This window comes from Heterodontus francisci, chromosome 19, assembly GCF_036365525.1.
Source record: "Heterodontus francisci isolate sHetFra1 chromosome 19, sHetFra1.hap1, whole genome shotgun sequence".
Taxonomy (NCBI): domain Eukaryota; kingdom Metazoa; phylum Chordata; class Chondrichthyes; order Heterodontiformes; family Heterodontidae; genus Heterodontus; species Heterodontus francisci.
Window position 1 is genome coordinate 66,843,158 of NC_090389.1, and position 21,393 is coordinate 66,864,550.

Genomic DNA, 21,393 nt, shown 5'->3' on the forward strand with positions numbered 1-21,393 from the left:
AATTGGGCTTTGGGCCTTGCTAGGAACAATCAGCTGGGCCCTGGCGAGAGGGTTGAGCTGTAGGGCGGGCGGAGTAGGGGGGGGGGGTAGTTTTAGCAGGGGCTGCCCATGCTTCTTGGGGGGAGGGGTGGTGGGGAAGGCCTCCTTGGGGCATCGAGTGCTCAATCAGGAGGGACTGCCCCCAGCCCGCAAGGAGGCCGCCACTGGACAGCTTCCTCAGGTGCTGAAGTGCCCGTCCACCACTGGTAAGAAACCAGTGGTGGTGGGAGGAGGCTCTTAAGTGGCAATTAAGTGGCCACTAAGGGCCTGAAATGGCCTGGGGCAGGCAGGCCATTTACTACCTCCCCCGCCACTGGCAAAATAGCAGTGGGAGTGGGTAGGCAACGGGAACAGCGCCCTCCCTACCTCCCACTCGATTTTACAACCCCCCGCCTCCCAGCCGCTCCTGGGGTTGGCGGAGTGGGGGGTGGGGGGGTTGTAGAATTCTGGCCAAAGTTTCAGGTTGATGACCTTACATCAGAACTGAAAAAAATTGGAGATGTAACATGTTTTATGTAAGTACACATGCAGAGGAAGGGGGAGGAAAGAAAAGAACAAAAGAGAAAGTCTGTGATAGGATGGAAGGCAGGAGGGATTAAATGACAAAACGGATGATGGTGCAAGGCAAAACGGGGTGGTAATGGGACAAGAAACAAAAGTTGGGCCTAGAGGAGGTGTTACTGGCAACAGCAGAATCATTTACCAATATGTTATCCAAAATAATGGGAGCAGTGATTATTATCTGAAATTATTGAACTCAATGTTGTGTTCAGAAGGTTGTAACGTGCCTAAATGAAATATGACTTTCTGCTCCTCAAACTTCTGTTGAGCCTCATTAGAACAGTGTCAATGGTTATTCAGTTTATGGATCTGCCTGTAACACTTGCTTGTGTTCATCTGAAATATAGAATGAGTAAATATATAAATGCTGCCACTCATCCATTATCAACTTGGGCGTGGTAGAAATAGGCTGTTGAAAATGCATCAATCATGGTCATTTTACTGAGAGAAAGGCGTGTTTACAGGTTACACACTGCTCTTAATGGACTGGCCCATGAGTGTCGAGTTAAAAAAATAAAGTAATTTCAACAGCTGCTGTTGATAATTGATTACAATAATAATATTGATAACACCACTGATGGCCTTGGCTGGACATTGTTACTTACCCTGATAGCAGCATCAGGTAGCTGGATCAATAATAGTAGGTAGTCATCACCTCAAGATGTTTCATCAATTTCAACTACCTATTTTAAACTAGCTGCCTTACACCACTGCTGGTACACTGCAAGCTAATGCTCCCAATATTATCAGATATTATCAATTAAAACAAAAATCCATCTGCTCGATCCTCTCCAAGCCATTAAATTGGTGAAACAGCAATCAGACCATATCCAGCAGCAACTGTATCCAAAGAGCCACATAACAAACCAACATGGAAAGTGACCAGATGGTATCAGCATTCTGGCTTTTTTTGCTTTCACTTGACACAGATTACAAGCTAAACAACAGTTATACCTGTGAAATTAAATGTAGAGACAAGTTTGATAGTTTGAACACTATTAAGCCATTTTTAATTGTGTAAAAGGTAGTAAGTATTGCATGCAGATTACACCAGCATGTACACAATACAGAAGCTTCAGGCATAAAGAATTGTAGGACAGGAAACAGACTTTAATTGAGTACAAAAAAACCATTTAAATGGAAGTGAAGCCGGTAGTTGAACTGATAATTCAATTAAAATTCATGACCATGTAAACTATTGGTTTGCACTGAATTTGATTTTTAAAAGACACTTTTGCTTTGGGAATAAGAGTCAACAGTCAGAAATGATTGGAGGTGGCGGAACTGCGAACTAGAAGCAACTTCAACATAATGTTTATGTTTGAGTTATGTGGGTTAAATGAAACATTCTCACCCATGCTGGACTGTAAATACATAAACAGAACTCAACAACATTCAGTTCAGAAAGATTTGGGATTATTGCTATTATCGTCAATGTTTCGATGATAATCTCCAGAGTTGTGTTCTGGATGAAAGGGCCATGAACCTTAGCACATTTACAATTGCAAAAAGGCATTAGGAGATAATATTTATTTATTAAAGACAAAATACTCTTTTAATTAAGCTGAATGCCATCATAAAAATCACGAAGAATTCTTGACCTGCATCAGAGTGGCTGTTATTGCACTTCAGGATTATAAAAAGTGCTGTATTTGTTCTTCAATTTGCCAACGAATATCAAACATCTTCCTTTTGGGTTAAACAGACTGTTTTTCAGAAGCTTTCATCATCACTCATATCCCATATCTGAAAATAGAAAAGCAAGTTACCTTGAGTGTTAACAGATAAACAGTCATTGAGCCTTTGTATCTAGAGCTCAGTACAAATGAAGAAGGTCCATCTAGCGCATCCTTCCATAGAACCCTTGGTCCCAGCATTTCTCTTCAATGACATCTATCCGGAATGTGTGTTCTACTAGTTTGTCTTGCAGTCATGGTTTAACTTGAAGTAGTTCTCCAGATTAACCTGTTCCGATCCACTTATTATCCTGCCTACCCCTCACATTCATTTCTCTTCAAGACTGAAGAGTCAGCATTTTTCCTAACCTTTTCTCATACTTCAGTCCTCTGACATTAGGAATCAGCTTATAAACACCTTCTGTATCACTTCAAGGCTTTGGATATTTCTCTTGTGGCCAGTGACCAGAATGAAAAGGTACTTGAGGTGAAAGCTAATCAGAGCACTACTTGGCTTCAGCAATGACTGCCTCAGACCTGTACTCTACTACTTTAGCAATGTGACCCAATATTCTGTTCTTTTTTTGTTGCTGCCCCGCAATGACTGGACATGGTAAGTGTAGAGCAGGGTTGCCCAACATTTTCGCATGGGGGACCACATTACAATTTTTGTCTTACATTGACGGCCGGCGAGACAATTTTGGAAAGATAATGGCATTAAAATTTATCTTACTATTAATAAAAACAGCAAATGTACATTTTTGTCAAGAAGCTTTAAATGAGAAGACTAATTTACTGACTTACTTTCTCTTCACTATGTTAGTTAGATATCTGGCATTTTTTTTCTTACACAAGTAGTCAATGTTTACCCACACACTTCTTGTAGTGATGCGGAGTATTCTGGATAGATGTCATTCTGTCAGGAGTGATCTTGGTCACTCTCTCTCCCTCTCTCTATGCCCCCTCTCTCTCTTTCTGTCCCCCTTTTTCTTTCTCTTCCCCCTCTCTCTCTCTATCCATCCCCCTTCTCTCTCTCTGACAGTTGCAGACAGCGGGAATGCTAAGCAGACAGTGGATCAGTTTTTCTTGAAAACCGCAAGTCAGTTCCACAGCTGACAGCTGCTGAAATCGGGAACAGCCGTTTCCCAACTTCGGGCAGATTTGGGGTTTTCTGGTGGGCTTTTTAAAAACCCCTGAATCTGTCTGAAGTTGGGAAACAGCTATTCCCGATGTCAGCAGCTATCAGCTGTGAAACTGACTTGCGATGTTTTTTAAAAGCCGGTCTGACAAGGGGAATTTTTCATCTCCAGTCACGGAACCCTGGCGAGGATGAGGACTGGCTCGGGTACAGTTTACATCCGCAGGCCGTATGGAAACCTTTGGCAGGCCAGATCCTAGCTCCTGGGCCATATGTTGGACAACCCTGGTGTAGTATATATGACCCCTCCTGGATCTCCTCTGACTAGTTTGGCTAGGATGTACCCCATTGTTCTTGCAATGTGTAATAACTTGCATATCTCTGTATTGAATTTAAATCTACCATAGTTCTGCTCACTTGAAAATTTGTCCAGGTCCTTCTGTAGTTCCTTGGCTTTCATGAAAATTCTCCCTCTGTTTAGTATCATCTGCAAATTTAACTAACATGCTTTGTCTCTTGATCCAGGGTTCTCTGGCACTTAGTACCAAATGAGATATATTTTTCCTTCATTCAATGCTATTGGCTTTGTAAATGGATCAAGAAAGGGAATTTTATAGCACTTAGAAATTGGCACAAAATCAAAATTTTTTTTGCAAAAAATATCAATCTGATACAAATAACAGGACACAAATGTATTCATTCTTTGCCATGAAAGAGTGGAGACAGATTCAAATGGCATCTGTGAGCAGATAAGTCAAATAATGTTCAAAACAGGAAATAAATTAGCTGAGAATTAATTCAGGATGAACAAATCATTCACAGTCTGCTTCCTGTCAAGAGTCAAAAATAGTGAACAAGTCTAAGGCCCCGTAGAAATAAAAGCATCATTCCATCCCAAACAAAGAAGAAAAGTTCACATAATAGATTAATAAAAGGTGTTTCTTAGTTTTTGAAAAAGACGAAAATGCTGATGAATGCAGAAGGTTCGAATATGATTACATCCTCACAGTGAGCTGACGTCATCACCTAACTATGTGTGAATGTTCAGTTTGTAGTTGAAAAGCACCGGACGGATTCAACAAAAAAAAACAGCAGCAGTGGTTTACTCCCGTGAACTAACACCACATAATGACTTGGGAGATTTCAGTATTAATGTCTCCCACTTTCGATAGGCAGGGTAAATATGATTTTAAAAACTTCCTTCAGAACAATCCAACTTATAAGAATCTCTTTGTCTCGTGTCATTGGTCTGGCCATTGCACAACCTTAACCAGATCCATCTACACTTTTAATGAGTCAGATAGTCCTTTTTGTTGCTACCACAGTCTGCACTCAGGAACTAAAAAGGCCATTTATATTGCAGGCCAGGTCGTGGGACAGAAGACAAAAGCAGCACTCTCTTGAATACCCCTTGAAGGCGCATCGGAAGTCTCTTTCTTACCATAATAAGGTAATATCTTAATAAGTGTAGCCTGTGCGCTGTGTACAGTTGCAGTCTGCGTAGTGGTGCAGTGGCGGTCAGGAACAGACTATTCAAAATATTCTGAGCTGTTACAGAAAGCAAATGAGAGCATACTAACAAAGAGCCTTTAAAAGCTGAAGTTACCTAGAATCCGCTCAACAGTGTTTCTCCAATTTTAAAGTGTTATTTGTACAACACTTATGAAATGAACTAACAATTTCTAATAAAACAATGACCATCTATTTGGTATCTAGCAAACAGCAGTTAGTGCCGAAGGCATAAAAAGTTCTGTGGTTATTCCAGACAAACCTTTTAAATAACATCAACAATCTGTGGTTATTTCACATTTTTAAAACCTACAAATGTTTGGAAATGAGCCTGGTAGAAAGCTCTTTAGAAGATAAACAGTTGTTGGATGAAGAGTAGAGTAAGACCCAACAGACGCAGGTGGCATCAAAGCAGCCTAGACGTAAGGAAAAGAATTAAGTCTTTTGTTAGAGAGCGCACCTGGGGACACACACTTTGTTTTGCTACAGGTAATGACAGGCGAGAGTTCAATGAGATCTGTAATTCAGGAACATTGCTGCTGATAATGAAGACATAACCCGTACATACTCAAATCAGAATAGCACACACCTGCCATTAGCTTTGAAGATACTAAGGCTTTATTTTGATATGTTGTTATTGCAGATGAAGTAACAAGTGATCTCAGGAAAAAAATTATGCTGGTAGTTTCTGAAGCAAAATTTAACTTATTTTGATCTACAGAAAACTATGTTACTGATCTTTCTGTTGGATTTCTTAAAATAACGGCCATGACATGTAGACGCACAGAAACAATGGTGATTTTGATTGTATTATTGATGCCAGAGCTCTCTTAATGCATCCCAAATAAAGTCAAGGGCTTTGATATAAGTGAGAAGTCCTAGAACAACAGCAGTAGCTTGCATGTATATTGCACTTTTAATGTAAATAAATGCGCCAAGACGTGAACAAAATGGGCACTGAACCAAAGAAAGAGAGAGTAAGAGGGGTGATCAAAAGATTGAAATAGGGACAGAGGGGGTGACGTTACTGAGGTGATCTTTGAAATAGCAAGGATATGGCATTAGAAAAAGAGCTCAGGGTGGAATAGGGAAGAGGTTGCGAATAATCTACTTCAGCCTGAGACTATGGCGAGAAAGAGGTGGTGAGGGTCGAAGACAACGGCTTCCACCTTCCAAATGTTTGTTCAAGGAAATTATTATTCATCAAAGGTGAATGTTACACAAACAGTCAAACTGCACAGGAGGCAGTGAAAAAGTGGTGGAGAGGTGAATATTCGAGTCATTGGCATACATGTGGAAGTTGACCCCATGACTTTGGATAATATTGCTAAGAAGTGTAGCTGGAGATAAGAAAGAGGAGTGAGGCCAAGAGTGGATCCTTTGGAGGATCTGGAGGTTTGTATTCGAGTACAAGAAGAAATGCCATTGCCAGAAATTCACTGGCTCTGCCTGGGTAAATAAGAGTGAAATCAAGCTAGGACAGTCCCATGAAACTGGAAAATGGACGAGAGGCATTGGGAAGGATGGTGTGGTTGAAGTGTTGAAGACTACAGAGTAGTCAAAGAGGAGGGAGAATGCATCAAGGTCCCAGTTACAGAGATCATTAATGACTGGTGAGGACTATTTTAGTGCTGAGTGAGGAGCAGAAGTTTGGGAATAGATAAGAAACTGGCGGAAGGGTAGGGAGCAATGAGTTAAATCAGAGTTGGCGAAGGTGGGGGAGTGGGTGCTGAGTTGGGAACCTTAGGGGTTGTTGCAACCACTAATGTGTCTAATTTACATAAATGATTTGGATTGAAAAATTCATAAACTCAAGGCAATGTGGTCAACTTTGCAGATGATGGCAAATTGGGAGAGGAAGTGGATTCAAAAAGGCTGTACAGAAATTGCAGAATGAATTGGGTAAAATATATAGGTGGACAGAACAATGGTAGATGAAATTTGATGTACAGTGTAAAGTACTACACATAGGAAGAAACAGTAGACGAGACACATAAGGATGAAGTGAAAAGAAACCTAGGAGTCTTACTGGACACAATAGGCTGGATTTTCGCAATGGGGGCAGCAAATGGAAGTTGGGGCCGTTTCTGGGTCCTAAACCCACCCCCAGGGGGGAACCAGTAATGAGCCCCGAGTTTTATGGTCGGCAATCCCTTAATTGCTATGGAGATGGATTTGGCATCCAATTAACAGAGGCGGGACAACTCAAGTGTGGGCCTGAATTAATTTGAACACGGCAGGCACAGTAGTTTCACTGCTGTTACGGCAGAATGAACAATCGTAGAAGACTTGAATTCCATAATGTCTCAGCACAGCCAAAGGCCTAGAACCTGGGGCAAGGCAGCCCTTTTCAGCTGTGGACCTGGAGGTCATGCTGGAGGCTGTGAGGGGGAGGAGAGAGGTCCTCTTCCCAGAGGGTAGCAGGAAGAGGCAATCTACCCAGCAAAAGCATGTGTAGATGGACATCACTGCCACAGTAAGTGGAAAAAATGTGGTCAGAAGAAGGTGGATCCAATGTCACAAGAATACAAGAAATAGGAGCAAGAGTAGGCCATATGGCCCATTGAGCCTGCTCCGCCATTCAAAACAATCATGGCTGATCTTCGGCCTCAACCCCACCTTCCCGCCAGTTTGCCATATTCCTCGATTCCCTGGGACACCAAAAATCTGTCTATCCCAGCCTTAAATGTATTCAACAATGGATCATCCACAACTCTCTGGGGTAGAGAATTTCAAAGATTCATAACACTTTGAGTGAAATAATTTCTCCTCATTTCAGTCCTAAATGATTGGCCCCTTATCCTGAGACTGTGCCCCAGTGTTTTAGATTCCTCGTCCAGCGGAAACAATCTCTCAGTGTCTACCATATCCAGCCACTTCAGAATCTTATATGTTCCAATGAGATCGCCTCTCATTCTTCTAAACTCCAGCAAATATAGGCTCAATTTACTCAGTCTCTCATCATTGGATAACCCCCTCATCCCAGGGATTAATTTAGTGAACCTTCACTGTGGGCGGCACAGTGGTTAGCACCGCCGCCTCACAGCTCCAGGGACCCGGGTTCGATTCTGGGTACTGCCTGTGCGGAGTTTGCAAGTTCTCCCTGTGTCTGCGTGGGTTTTTGCCGGGTGCTCCGGTTTCCTCCCACATCCAAAAGACTTGCAGGTGAAAGGTAAATTGGCCGTTGTAAATTGCCCCTGGTGTAGGGAGGTGATAGGGAATATGAGATTACTGTAGGGTTAGTATAAATGGGAGGTTGTTGGTCGGCACAGTCTCGGTGGGCCGACTGGCCTGTTTCAGTGCTGTATCTCTAACTAAAAAATATAAAAAAAATAATGTACTGCCTTCAATGCAAGTATATCCTTTCTTAAATGTGGAGACCAAAACTGCACACAGTACTCCAGATGTGGTCTTACCAAAGCCCTGTACAACTGCAGCAAAACCTCCTTATTCCTGTACTCCAATCCACTTGCAATAAAGGCCAACAGGTCATTTGCCTTCCTAATTGCTTGCTGTACCTGCATGCTAGCTTTCTGTGTTCTTTGTCCAAGCACCCCCTATGTCTCTTTGAACATTAACACTTACAAGTTTCACACCTTTTAAAAAATATTCTGCTTTTCTATTCTTACGACCAAAGTGAATAAGTCACAGTTCCCTACATTATACTCCATCTGCCATCTTGTTGCCCACTCACTTAACCTGTCAATATCTCTTTGCAGCCTGTGTCCTCCCCAAAACTTACCTTTCCACTTACCTTTGTATCATCAGCAAACTTAGATACATTACTTTCTGTCTTTTCATCTAAGTCATTAATATAGATTGTAAACAGTTGAGGCCCCAGCACTGATCCTTGCCGCACTCCACTATTTACCGCTTGCCAACTTGAAAATGCCCCATTTATGCCCACTGTGCTTCCTGTCTGTTAACCAATCCTTTATCCACGTTATATATTACCCCCAACTCCATGAGCCCTTATCTTGCCTATTAACCTTTTGTGTGGTACCTTTTCCAATGCCCTTTGGAAATCTACGTATACTGCATCTACTGGTCCCCCTTTATCTACCCTACTAGTTACATCCACAAAAAACTAATAAATTTGTCAAACAGGATTTCCCTTTAGTAAAACCATGTTGACTTGTTCTAATCATACTGTACTTTTCTAAGTGCATTGCTAAGACTTCCTTCAGAATAGATTCCAGCATTTTCCCAACAACTGATGTTAAGCTAACTGGCCTGTAGTTCCTGTTTTTGCTCTCCCTCCTTTCTTGAAAAGTGGTGTAACATTTGCCAACTTCCAATCTGATGGGACCATACCCGAATCTAAGGAATTTTGGAAAACCATAGCTAGCTCATCCACTATCTCTGCAGCTATCTCTTTTAGAACCCTCGGATGTAGGCCATCAGGTCCTGGAGACTCGTCAGATTTTAGAGCCTCAAGTTTCTCCAATACTTTTTCTCTGCTGATGTTAATTTCCTTACTCTTTTTAGCCCCTAGGTTACCGTCTATTTCTGCTATGAAACTTGTGTATTCTACTCTGATACAAAATATTTGTTCAATGCCTCTGCCATTGCCTCATTCCCCATGATAATTTCTCGTCTCTCTGCTTCTAAGGGACCAACATTTACTTTAGCTACTCTTTTCCTTTTAATATACCTATAAAAGCTCTTACAATCTGTTTTTATATTACTGGCTAGTTTACTCTCATATTGTATTTTTTCCCTTTTTTATCAACTTTTTGGTGGCCATTTGCTGGTCTCTAAAACACTCCCAAACCTCAGACTTGCTACTCTTTTTGCAACATTGTAAGCCTCTTCTTTTAATCTAATACTATCCTTAACATCCTGAGTGAGCCACGGATGGGTCTTTATTACTGAATTTTTGTTTTTCATTGAACATTTTGAATTGTTTCTTTAAAAGTTTCCCACTGTTCATTTACTGCCATACCTTTTAGTCTATTTACCCAATTTACCTTATCCAGATCTTCCCATCATGCCTACGTAATTGGCTTTGTTTAAGATTAAGATTCTTGTTTGCGATTGCAGCATGTACTTTCAAACTTAACATGGAATTCAATGGTATTATGATCACTATTTCCCAGTGGATCTTTTACTATGACATCATTAATTAACCCTGCTTCATTACACAAAACTCGATCTAAGAGGGCTTTACCCCTAGTCGATTCCACGATGTATTGCTCCAAGAAACTGTCCCGAAAACATTCTACAAACTCATCTTCTAGACCACTCTTGCCAATTTCATTGTCCCAGTCTATATAAAGATTAAAGTCCTCCACCATTATTACATTGCCTTTGTTACAAGCTCCAATAATTTCTTATTTAATGTTCTGTCCAATGGTATAACTACTGTTAAGGGAGCGATAAACTCCTCCCACCAGTTTTTTCTGATTCTTGCTATTTATTCCTAATTTCCACCCATACTGATTCTACTTCATGATGTTCTGAGGCCAGATCCTTTCTCACTAATGCCCTTATATCATCGTTTGCCATAAGGGATACCCCTCCTCCTTTGCCATTCTGTCTGTCTTTTCGAAATATTGTGTACCCTGAAATATTTATTTCCCAACCTTGATCACCATGTAACCATGTCTCTGTAACGGTGATTAGATCTAAATCATGTACCTTTATTTGTGCTACTAGTTCATCCATCTTATTGCAGATGCTTCGTGCATTCAGATAAAGAACCTTTAATTTTACTTTTTTGCTTCTATGCCCTTCAATGATCTTATTCACTGATGTACAATTTTTGTTAAACTCCCTGTCCCTTCCTGTCCTATTCTGCTTGTCTTTACGAACAACGCTAAACTGCTCCGATGCCTTAGCCTTTCTCTTTGGATTTCTAAATCTCCCCTCTTCAGAAGAAGTTCAATGACCTGATACACTCGGGCAAGATGTGTGCTACCCCCAATCCTCACGATGGGTCTCTGGGTGTTCACCCTCAAACAGACACACCAGCTGAGGAGCCTCAGGGCACATGCTGCTCCTGAGAGGGCTGTGTGACCAGGCTACTTACTCACTCCTCAGAATGGCTCAAAGCCATAGTGCTGCTGAGGACCAGTAACCACTAATACATGCAGCTTCTAATGAATATGAGCAACTGACAATGGCCATAGAGGACAGCAGTGCCTTACATTGGCATCTGTTGTCCTTGCAGAAGATACAGGCCCATAACGCCTGAGAGAGGACCCAGACTGGTGCAGGTGTTCCCCACCTTCAGGCCATTACATCCATGGAGGAGGGAGCGATGGAAATAGACAGGATCGCAGACTATGACGAAGTCAGCTATGGTGAGATGGGCACTCATGGTGGAGATAGTTACTAGAAGGGGCAATTCACTCATTAAGGGGGAGCCTTGCATTTCATCCCGTCCAACATCATACTGAATACTGAGTTGCACTGGGAAGCTTCAGCACTGCAGAGGCTTCTGCTCTTATGATCTCGTGTCTCCTACTGGTGCAGATGTCGACCCAAGGAGACCTTCTCCCTCACCATCACTGGGCCAGGAGGAGCAGGACAGCTCCGAAAAAGCACCGTCAAACTTTACAAGCTCATCGTCCACCAACGCAGATACAGTCAACTTGGTGGGTCCTCACGCTTGGTTAGGGTAAGGTACTGGGCGAGGACCACAGAATTAGTGTGCATGAGGAGATGCCGGAGACAGAGGCAGTATGGGCAGTTACCTTCAGAGGAGTGAAATCAGACACCAGCCATACTCAGCTGGGCACAGATGCAGAACCTCAGGAGTCACTGTAAAGGAGGCTCTACCGAGACCAGCAGCAGCAGATGTGCTCCTGCATGTTGGAGTTCCCTGAGGCAGTGCGGGTTTGGGGCAGAGAATGGAGGAGTCCATTCAGCTCATGTGTGCCACAATGGCTCAGGGCTTTGAATGTGTGAGCTCCTCCATGGAAAGAGCGGCCAACCTTATGGAAAGCCAGATGCAGTAGCACTTGGAGTGCATGCAGAAATGGCGCACTTATGTCTGCAGGATGCATGCCATAGTATGTAGCCCGGACCAGTCAGTGGCCTGCACTCCTCCAGTCATCCAGAGCACCAGCCAAGGGCTGAGGATCTCATCGTGGAGGATGAGGGTGCCACAACTCAAGGGGTCCTTCATCCTGGGTCAGAGTGACTCAGTTGAATCGTTCCTGAATCAGATGATCCCTGACATTCATGGCATCCTGACGAGACCTTCGAGCCCCGCACCGAGCCCAGCCACCCTCCCTGTGCAACATCAGCATGTTCTGCATCTTCTCCCTCTGCTTCCTCCTCTTCCACATCCTGTTCCTCCTCTTCCTCCAGTAAGCTGTGTCCTTTCAGGGAATCACCGTCCTCAAGGTCCACACCTCTCCTCCGGAGGGCCATGTTATGAATAGTGTAGCAGACCACCATAGTGAGCAAGATCCTTGCAGGTATGTATTGCAGGGTGCCACCCGACCGATCCAGGCACCGGAAATGCATCTTTAGAAGCCCGATAGCCTGCTCAATGGTTTCCCTAGTGAGCAGACGGTTTTGGTTTTATCACCTCTGTGCGGGGCTCCTGTAGAGGGATGAGTAGGCAGCCATCTCTTTAAGGGATGTCCCTTATCCTCTAGAATTCATCCACAGACTTCGGGGCTTGGAGTAAAGAGCTGCGGCAGCCTGGGCTGGCAGAGGATGCAGGAGTCATGGCAGGAAAGCGAGCGCACACATGGAGGAAACTCTTGTTGTGGTCCCAGACCAGCTGAATGTTGAGGGAGTGGAAGACCTTCCTGTTGATGAATGTGAGTGACTGGTCACTGCCTGCCTTGATGGCCACATGGGTGCAATCAATGATGACCTGCACCTGGTGGAATCCAGCGATGGCGGTGAAACCCGCTGGCCTCTGTGCCTGTGAGGCCTCATCTGTCATGCATTGAATGTACTGTCCAGCTCTGGCAAAGAGGGCATCCATAACCTGCGAGATACAGTGGTGTGCACTTGGAAGGAGCAAGAAGTGAAGAAATTCAAGGCCAGTGACTTTGACGGCGGCTGGTGGGGCATGGTAAGCAGTGCTGCGAGGTGTGAGATGTGAGGTCTTTGGCAATGAGAGCATAGTTATCTGTGACCACCTGCCTGGAGAGTCACAGTGTCCTATGGCACTGGATCTCGATCATCTCCAGGTAGCTCCTTCTTCAGTGGTAGATCCTACGCGGAGGGTATGGCTTTCATGTCATTCCTGCCTTTCGTCCCTCTCCCCTGCCCTCCTGATGCCTGGGACTCCACCCTTCCTGTAGAGGGTGTTGCTCCTCATTGCCACTGGGCCCAAAATCTGCAAGTCGTGCCCCCATTGCCAGCTGCAGCCTTTCTAGTGCTCAGCTGGCCCTCCAATTGTACTTGGCAGCCTTGCCCCCTGCTCTTATGCCCCCATGATGTCAAGAGAGTCCGAAGCCCTGCACTGCCTGAGCTGTTGCTACCACACTCTCTGCTATGCACACTGCTCCAATGGCACCTGTCACTTAATGGGCAAAGCCCTCTCTGCGCTGTTCACCCTTTGATGGGGCTCAGCTAACTCGTAACTGGCTACCCACTGTGTGCCCATCTCCATTCAGCTGGGCTGCCCCAGACAACATGTGCAGCCCATGTGCCCCCGTAAAAGTCTCAACCTCCCCTTAATGAGCTTTTCATAAGCTCTTTAAATATCTTAATTGGCCTTCTAAATGGATTTGGTGGGATCGTGGGCCCACCCTCCCACTGCCCTGGTGAAACTGGCCGGTGTCAGGAATGGCATCAGAAAACAGGCACGCCAGCTGCATTGGTATTTTCAAGCCTTGCCCACCTCCGTTCCTGCCAGCTGCTGAAACCGAAAATTCAGCCCAATGCTGATCATTGACCCAATCAATGCAGAGCAGCAATCGACAAAGCTAACAGAACCACACAGTCAAAACAGATGAATATATCAGAGAAGGTAGGGATCAAACTTTATGGTGCTCTGGTCAGAAGTACCTCAAATACTGCATGCAGTTCTGGTTGCCAAGAAACAAGGGAGATATTCAAGCTCCTGGAGGCAGTGCAGAGAAGAGTCGAGAGGTTGATCTTTTGTATCAGGTGTCTGGGTTATGAGGAAATACTCAAAAAATTTGGGCATTTCTGACTAGTAAGGAAGCATCTGAGAGGTGGTCTTAGAGGTATAGAGACTGTTTAGGGGATTGAAAAAATAAACCCAGAATATTATTTTAAATTAAATTGCAGGAGTAGAACAATAGGACACGTTCAAACTAGTCAAGATACTTTTAGGGCTGATGTCCAAAACTTTTTCACCCAAAGAGTGTCTAACAATAGACTTCCAGATAAAATAGTGGCAATTGAAATCTTGTAATTATGGGGCAATGAATGGATAAATTAAGATAGCCTGAATGGTCTTCCTCATCTCTGATTATCCTGTAGACTTGTGAAAAACATAAGGCATTCTATGTGTTCTGTTACAGGCTGTACGACCTCGTGACTGATCAGCTCAAACCATATGCTTCTCAACATATTTATGATAATTTCAGCATGCTACCCAACTGAAGAACAAACAAAACAAAGACAACATGAAAAGTAGGAAGATAAATAGATAGCACAGTTGGAGTGCTTGCCACTGAAATCTGAAACGGTTGTTTCGGATAAAGAACAGCAACAGATTAAAGCAGCCATTCGGAACGGCATTTCATAAAAAGATGGATGTTTAATTTCTGCACAAATTCAAGGTTTGGATTACAGAGACTATTCAAATCATTTTGAAACCTGTTAGTTCCACCAAAATCAAAATTCCCAATACAAAGCCATTTTATTTCCATTTACTTAAATAAGGTAACAGTCAGATTCTTTGCATTTCCAAATTGGGACTAAGGTCAGATGCATGATATCTGTGACACTGGCCTGGGGCAACTTGCCCACTGATCTTCTCTGCCTCTTCAGATAGAAATGATGCATCTGCACTCAACATCAAGCCCAGAGACCTAGCCCAGATGCAGAAATCACCATGTAGAGAACAAGAAGCATGACGTCATGCCCCCACCAGCCCATGCAGCACAGGGTCAACCAACTCACCACTTTATTGAATGTTTTAACAAACTTCTTTCTCATACACCATTCCTCGCTTCTGTTTCAGTAAAATGAAGAAAATCGCATACTATATGGCTGGAATGAGATTCCCTGCATTTCTCCCTCCCTGCTAATGCTGCTTGGCACAGAAAGAGACTTTGAAGAATAAAAATGTAAACATTCAGTACAACTGTACAAATAATTGTTAGCGATAAAATGATTGCAACACCTCTGCATAAACACGGGATCAATCTCACCATTTGGAAGATGGAAAAGATACTTCTATTATTATTTTTGCATATTTCTATTTGCTTGTCCTATAATTACAAAATCCAGAGGTATATGTGTGTTAAGAGCAGGGTTTTCTGTACAACTAGGCCGATAAGTTGGGAGTACTGAGGATTGTTTGAACTTGCCTCAGGAGAATGATACTGTTTATAAATCTGTGTTGAATGATCTTCAATGCAGCCATTATGTAAATCTTCTGAAAATACATAATAATGCAATATGGCTCTCCAATTATAGGGTGCACTGTGTATGCTTAGGGCACTTTTATGTTTTGGAATAATACAATAATTAAGTGTAAGAAAAGGTGGGCGGACTTTATCTCAGTTGCCATAAAGTATTAAAATCTAACAACAGGATTTGGTCCTTTGATGCTAAGAATGTGGATCATTCAAATTATCTCATGGGGTTGAAATTCATATTGGAAGGTCTTACAAAACAGGCAGTAGCAAACTGGCAGTCAGTTTTACTCTTTAAGAAAAACCTAACTGGGTGTAGTCTAAAACGCATTGCTGATTCACGATCATTTGCAATCAACCACTGCTCAAGTTGAATTTCCTCAGCTATGTGTCTTCTCTCAACTACATTTGCAAAACCTTCGGTTATGCATAGACTTAGTTCTTGTATTTTTAATGTTCTGTTTGACCTTATATGAGGGCACTAACTATGCTGGGTTGCATGTGTCAGTTGCCTCATGGTCCTGGCTCAAAAGGCCATTTGTCATGTGTGCGTGTTCACCAGACGTCCACCCAGTACAATTTCTAGGTCACTAAATTGCAACAATGACTGGAAATCCAGGCTAAATTCCCCCTCTCTAAACAGAGCAATAAGATCGAGTGTAGCAACTTAACTACTGATTCAGCTGAAATCAAGTACTGATTCAGCTAATTCAGCACTACCTGGGGCTTAAACTTGGGCTTCTGGTACATATAGCTTAGCAGTAAAACAGGTGGTACCTTTGTTCACTAAGCCATAAATGAACATATTATTTCATTTTTATTTGTAGTGTTTCACAGTATTACTCATTTCAATAAAGCTGAAAGGTTTGATGCGCAGCCAATGGGACATACACAACAAGAATTTTGGTACTGTGGGCTCCACAGCCAGTGATGATTTTTGGAGAACATTTGAATATAAACTGTGAATCAGCACTGAAAAGGAAGGTAAGTATCAAGGAATTTAGTTCTACTGGGATGGCTAAAATATTGGCAGCCATTACACCAGATGGCTTCAACGTCAAATCCCTCCAAATTTCATTGCTCCCAATCTCTTTCCTACCTGCTTCCCTAATTTCTTCCAGTGTTATGTTCTTGTGCATATTCTCCACTCCCCAACACGTCCAATTATTGATGTCCACACCCTCCATTCCATCACTGCTGACTGGTCCTATAGCCACTATAGCCCCTGTCCTCTAGAACAGCTTGGTTTAATCTCCCCTCCCTGCCTTCATGAGTCTCTGGATAACCCTAGTTTTTGACCATACTTTTACCTTTATTGATCCTTTTCCCTGCCTCCCTCCTGCTTGGCATTACTGTGCTATCCACCACCCTATAGTGCTTCAAGATGGCTCTCTGTACATAAAGGGCTGGATTTTGCAGCGGGCTGCGGGACCCTGATGTCAGGACAAAATGGGGATCCCGAGCCCACACTTGCTGGCAGCGAAACTGACTCAGCAATCTTCTAGGGGACGGCCTCCTAGTTGGCCGCCTCTGAGCTCACCATTTGGGCTCTTGATGCTGCAGGCCCAGAGAGGCTGGCAGCCCCACTGGGAAGGGTAGGCACTGCTGAGGCAGGTTGGGGACCATGAGGGTGCCTCAACATGGAGGCTCCCTCACTGGGCTGCACAGCAGTGAAGAATAAACAAGATCAAAGTGGTTCCATTGGGATGAAGGGAAAGCCCCTCCCTTGGATCGGGTCTGGCTGCAATTGCAGCCTTTCATGCTCACAGCCCCGTCAATGGGGCGTGGAGCCTCTGGCTCCGATGCAGGGAGGCCGGCTCCACTGAGCTGGTGGCGACCTCATGCAGCAGGGCACCGCTCCGCCGGTGGCAAAATACCAGCAAGGCCACAAAATCAACCCTAATTGGGACCATTACCAGTGTATTTGGTTGCCTACCTCCACGTAGCAGGCAGCTGATCTGATTCCCAGCCAGCCCGGGAAAATTTCCCGGCGGCAGGAATGCGTTAGGAAGCCATACTGATGCGGCTCCCCCATCTCCAAGCCCGCCATCATGGGGCTGGGGAAATTCAGCCCATTAATGGTGCTATATAAACGTAAGTGTTGTTTGTAGGCTGTAAGCTTTTCAGGGCAACAGACTAGGTTAGACTATATAACCAAGGGATAAATTAAATTATATATAACTACTGCCACCTAAGTGAACACAGGAAAAATGTATTAGACTCAATAGGCTGAGTTTTCCGGCCCGGTGATGGCGGACTTGGAGGCGGGGGAGCTGCGTTGGGACAGCTTCCTGACAAACCCAGGCTACCAGGGAACCATTGCCTCAGCAATGGTTACTTCTCCCGGTGAGGCAGCTGAGGCTCCAGAGCTGCCAGCTTTCTGATTGGGCAGGCACCAGAGAGCCTGCCCACCACCCTCAATAGAATGGTGAGCGTGGAGGCATCCAATTAGGAGGCCATCTCCCAGAAGTTTGCTGAGCTGGTCTCGTTGCAAGTGCGGGCTCGGGACCCCCATTTAGTCCCAATGTCAATGCCAATATCCAGCCCAAAAGAACAGAACCAGAACTTTTGTTTCCCAGCTGGGCGCCTGAAAAGGATAGAAACCCACCATTATCTTGGAGTCTTAAAACTAGGCAAATGAGAAATCTACATCTGTATTCATCTGTTACAGAGTACGCACTCTCTCTCTGTAGGGGCACACTCTACTTACCCAAGTTTAGGGAGCTCAGGCACATGTTAGCAGAGCCAATATTTAGAGACCACCAGGTTTACAGAGGGATGCTGCTGAATGTCAACCAGATAAAGCCATGCAGCTTAATAATACAGAATACTGCTTGTTCAACAAGGAATATCCCATCCGTTGGACCTTTGATTTGCAGGATTATCTGGAACAGCACGAGAAGCCTACCAAACCTCATTAGCAGAGCTACCCCTCCAGGTTCCACCAGTCAGCCAACCTGAATGGTCTATCATCACTAATGGCCTGGAGTACTGTGGACCTCCTGTTTCAGGTATTAGATTACAGAGACTGCCCCTGCAGGTTGATTCCAAACTTCGATTGTCAGGTGTGCCACCTTGTAGTCAGCTCAACCTAAAGAGACCCTCTTTACTTCCCCAACCCTACCCCCGACCTGCAGAAATACTCACTAATTGGTCATTAAATTATTGATGAGAGCAGGTTTTGGACTTTTCTAGATTGGCAACAGGTTACAGAAGCTCCTCACAAGTGACACAACTCACTATATGATCTTCCAAGGCAAAGTGAATTGTAAAAATAGCAGAATGAAATCATTACATTGTCACAATAGTTCCAACCACGAAATGAACACACAACATACCATCATTTTCTATTTATATTTCAGATTTCCAGCATCCTCCTTTTACTTCTTGGTTTGCTGTGAGAATTCCTCAATCTGATTGGCTGCTCAGATCGCTTGACGACTTCACTGCTTCTGGATGCCAGAAATTCCCTCTGTCTGGCACCAGAATGGAACTGATGTAATAAGGAAAATCAGCATCACAGAGCTCACTAGATATCTGAGGTCAGTGTCCCTCTCACCGGTGACTATAAAATCGAGGCCAATAATGCCACATTGGACTCTATTCTACTCATTCTGAGGCATGTAATCCAGAAGAACAAGTAAAGAAGGGCTATTTTCTTTGTTGAAGTATGCACAGTTTTCAAATGGTTATCCTTCATACTGGAAACTAGACAATTTCAGAACCGCTCTTGTTCCTTTTCGAAGCAAGCATCATATTAGGCAAAAGCACTGCACCAGCCAAAACCTTGTTTTTAAAATTAATTGCACATAGTTGAGGCTTTACTATTGGTCTGTGCATTCGGAAGTAGGGCTGGACTATGCCAATACTTCAGGATTATTGGATTTGAACTAATCAGCGCATGATACTTTTCCCTCTCCTGTTGTAGCTTGGAGCACTGGTTGATGAACACTTATGTACAATTTTTAAAATTACTTCCACTATTTAAAATTTCAGATATAGAAACAAATTATTGAGAATTTCTCTTTTTAATTAAAAGAACTTGGAGAGACAGAATATGTTTTTTTCTTCATTGTTGGAACTATTGTGAGGTGAAGCTTATGGAGAACTAAGAAAGCCTTGTAACTCTAATTCAATTCATTTTATGGGAACACAAAGGTTCTTACTATATAAGCAGTGAGAGATTGAAAGTTCTCTCCTTTTCTTTCTACTCCAACTTTGCATTCTTCTGGTATCCCTTGCACCCACCATCTTTTGAACAAAGAACAAGATTGGCCCCATTAAGCAGATGCAAGAACCAAATGACATGAGCAATAAATACAAACTGGGATTTATTATCATAGGTTATACTTAATGTAAAACAGTTTGAACTGTTTATTTTATTCATTCCCCTTCTGAAGAAGCCAACGCCTTGCTGGTATATGATTTCTGGAATGTCTTAACAGTGAGTGTCAACAGGCCTTTGCATTATAGGGATCTGTGCTCAATCCTATCTTCACCAGATACCCATGCAGTCACACTTCCAGCAGGGATTGCTGATTAGCACTAACCATGGGTATCCGAGAGAATTTTCCCTCTCTAACTCGGTGGCACTGATACCAACGGTATAACCCCAAACACCATTCTGGAGATCAAATCTGACATATTGCAGGTGCTGACTGACTTAACCAGCTAAGCCATCAGGGGACTCACAGAAGCATGACAGGCCATTCGGCCCATCGTGTCTGTACAGGCTCTCCGAATGAGCAATTCACTTAATGCCAATCCCCTGCCTTTTCCCCGTAACCCTGCACATTCCTCCTTTTCAGATAACAGTCCAATTCCCTTTTGAATGCCTCAATTGAACCTGTCTCCACACACACTCAGGCAGTGCACACCAGACCGTAATGACTCGCTGTGTGCAGAAGCTTTTCCTCATGTTGCTTTTGGTTTTTTTGCCAATCACTTTAAATCTGTGCCCTCTTGTTCTCAATCCGTTCACGAGTGGGAACAGTTTTTCCCTATCCACTCCGTCCAGACCTCTTGAACCTTGAACTCCTTAATGGAGAATTTTAGCCCAATCCTGTATTGGAATCATAGAACCTTACAGCATAGAAGTAGGCCATTCGGTTCATCATGCCTGTGTCAGCTGAGCTAGCTAATTAGTCCTACACCTTTGCTCTTCCCCCTTCACCCTGCAGATTTAACCTGTTCAAGTATATATCCAATTCCTTCTGAATGTTACTGTTGATTCTACTGCCACCACCCTACCAGATCATAACTTGCAGTATTTTAAAAAATTCTCCTCTTCCCCCACCCACCTTTTGCCAATTCTCTTAATTCTGTGTTCTCTGGTTATTGACCCTCCTGCCAGTGGAAACAGTTACTCCCTATCGACTGCATTAAGACGCTTTCTAATTTTAAAACCCTCCATGAAATCTCCCATTAACCTTCTCTGCTCTAAGGAGAACAATCCCAGATTCTCCAGTTTCTCCACATAACTAAAGTGCCTCATCCCTAGTTCCATCTAGTACATTTCTTCTGGACCTTCTCCAGGATTAATTCGGTGTCCATACACACGCCCTTCACTGGATAATAATCATTAGTGGAAACGTTTGTAAATTTTCTTTCCTTTAGCTCCAGGCCTAGTGACGCCAAGCATGATTACCAAGCCATGCAGTTTTATTTTTAAAGAGTATGCTATTTTACTAACTACTTGATTTCAATTTACCTTCAGGGGGAATTTAATTATAACTATTCACATTCAATTTTTTTTTTAATTCACGTGCTCTTCAGTAACACTGCAGATCGACTATTTATTTTGTTACATCAAATGAAAATATGCCAACTCATTACAAATAGGATAAAGCACCTCTAGTAGTGGCAGGCAGAGGAGGAGAAGCCAGTGTTTCTCCACTTAAAATAAAGTGTTCTAAATTAACCCCAACATTAAGTGTTTCATTGGCAA

The 21,393-nt window shown here is 43.4% G+C and overlaps 1 protein-coding gene and 1 long non-coding RNA gene across 2 annotated transcripts in view; one reads left to right on the forward strand and one right to left on the reverse strand.

The window, feature by feature from the left end:
• Nucleotides 1-1,579: 1,579 nt before the first annotated feature.
• The window catches only part of atg7 (ATG7 autophagy related 7 homolog (S. cerevisiae)), a 202,028-nt gene continuing 182,214 nt past the window's right edge, over nucleotides 1,580-21,393 (reverse strand). Inside the window, exon 18 of the mRNA XM_068051846.1 lies at nucleotides 1,580-2,346. Coding sequence (XP_067907947.1) covers nucleotides 2,314-2,346 — 33 coding nt within the window. The 3' untranslated portion in view covers nucleotides 1,580-2,313. The remainder of the gene's footprint in view (nucleotides 2,347-21,393) is intronic.
• Nucleotides 4,778-19,413, forward strand: LOC137380397 (uncharacterized). Its single transcript, XR_010977014.1, has 4 exons — nucleotides 4,778-4,864; nucleotides 14,385-14,645; nucleotides 16,274-16,430; nucleotides 18,809-19,413. It is a non-coding gene; the product is annotated as an uncharacterized lncRNA (long non-coding RNA).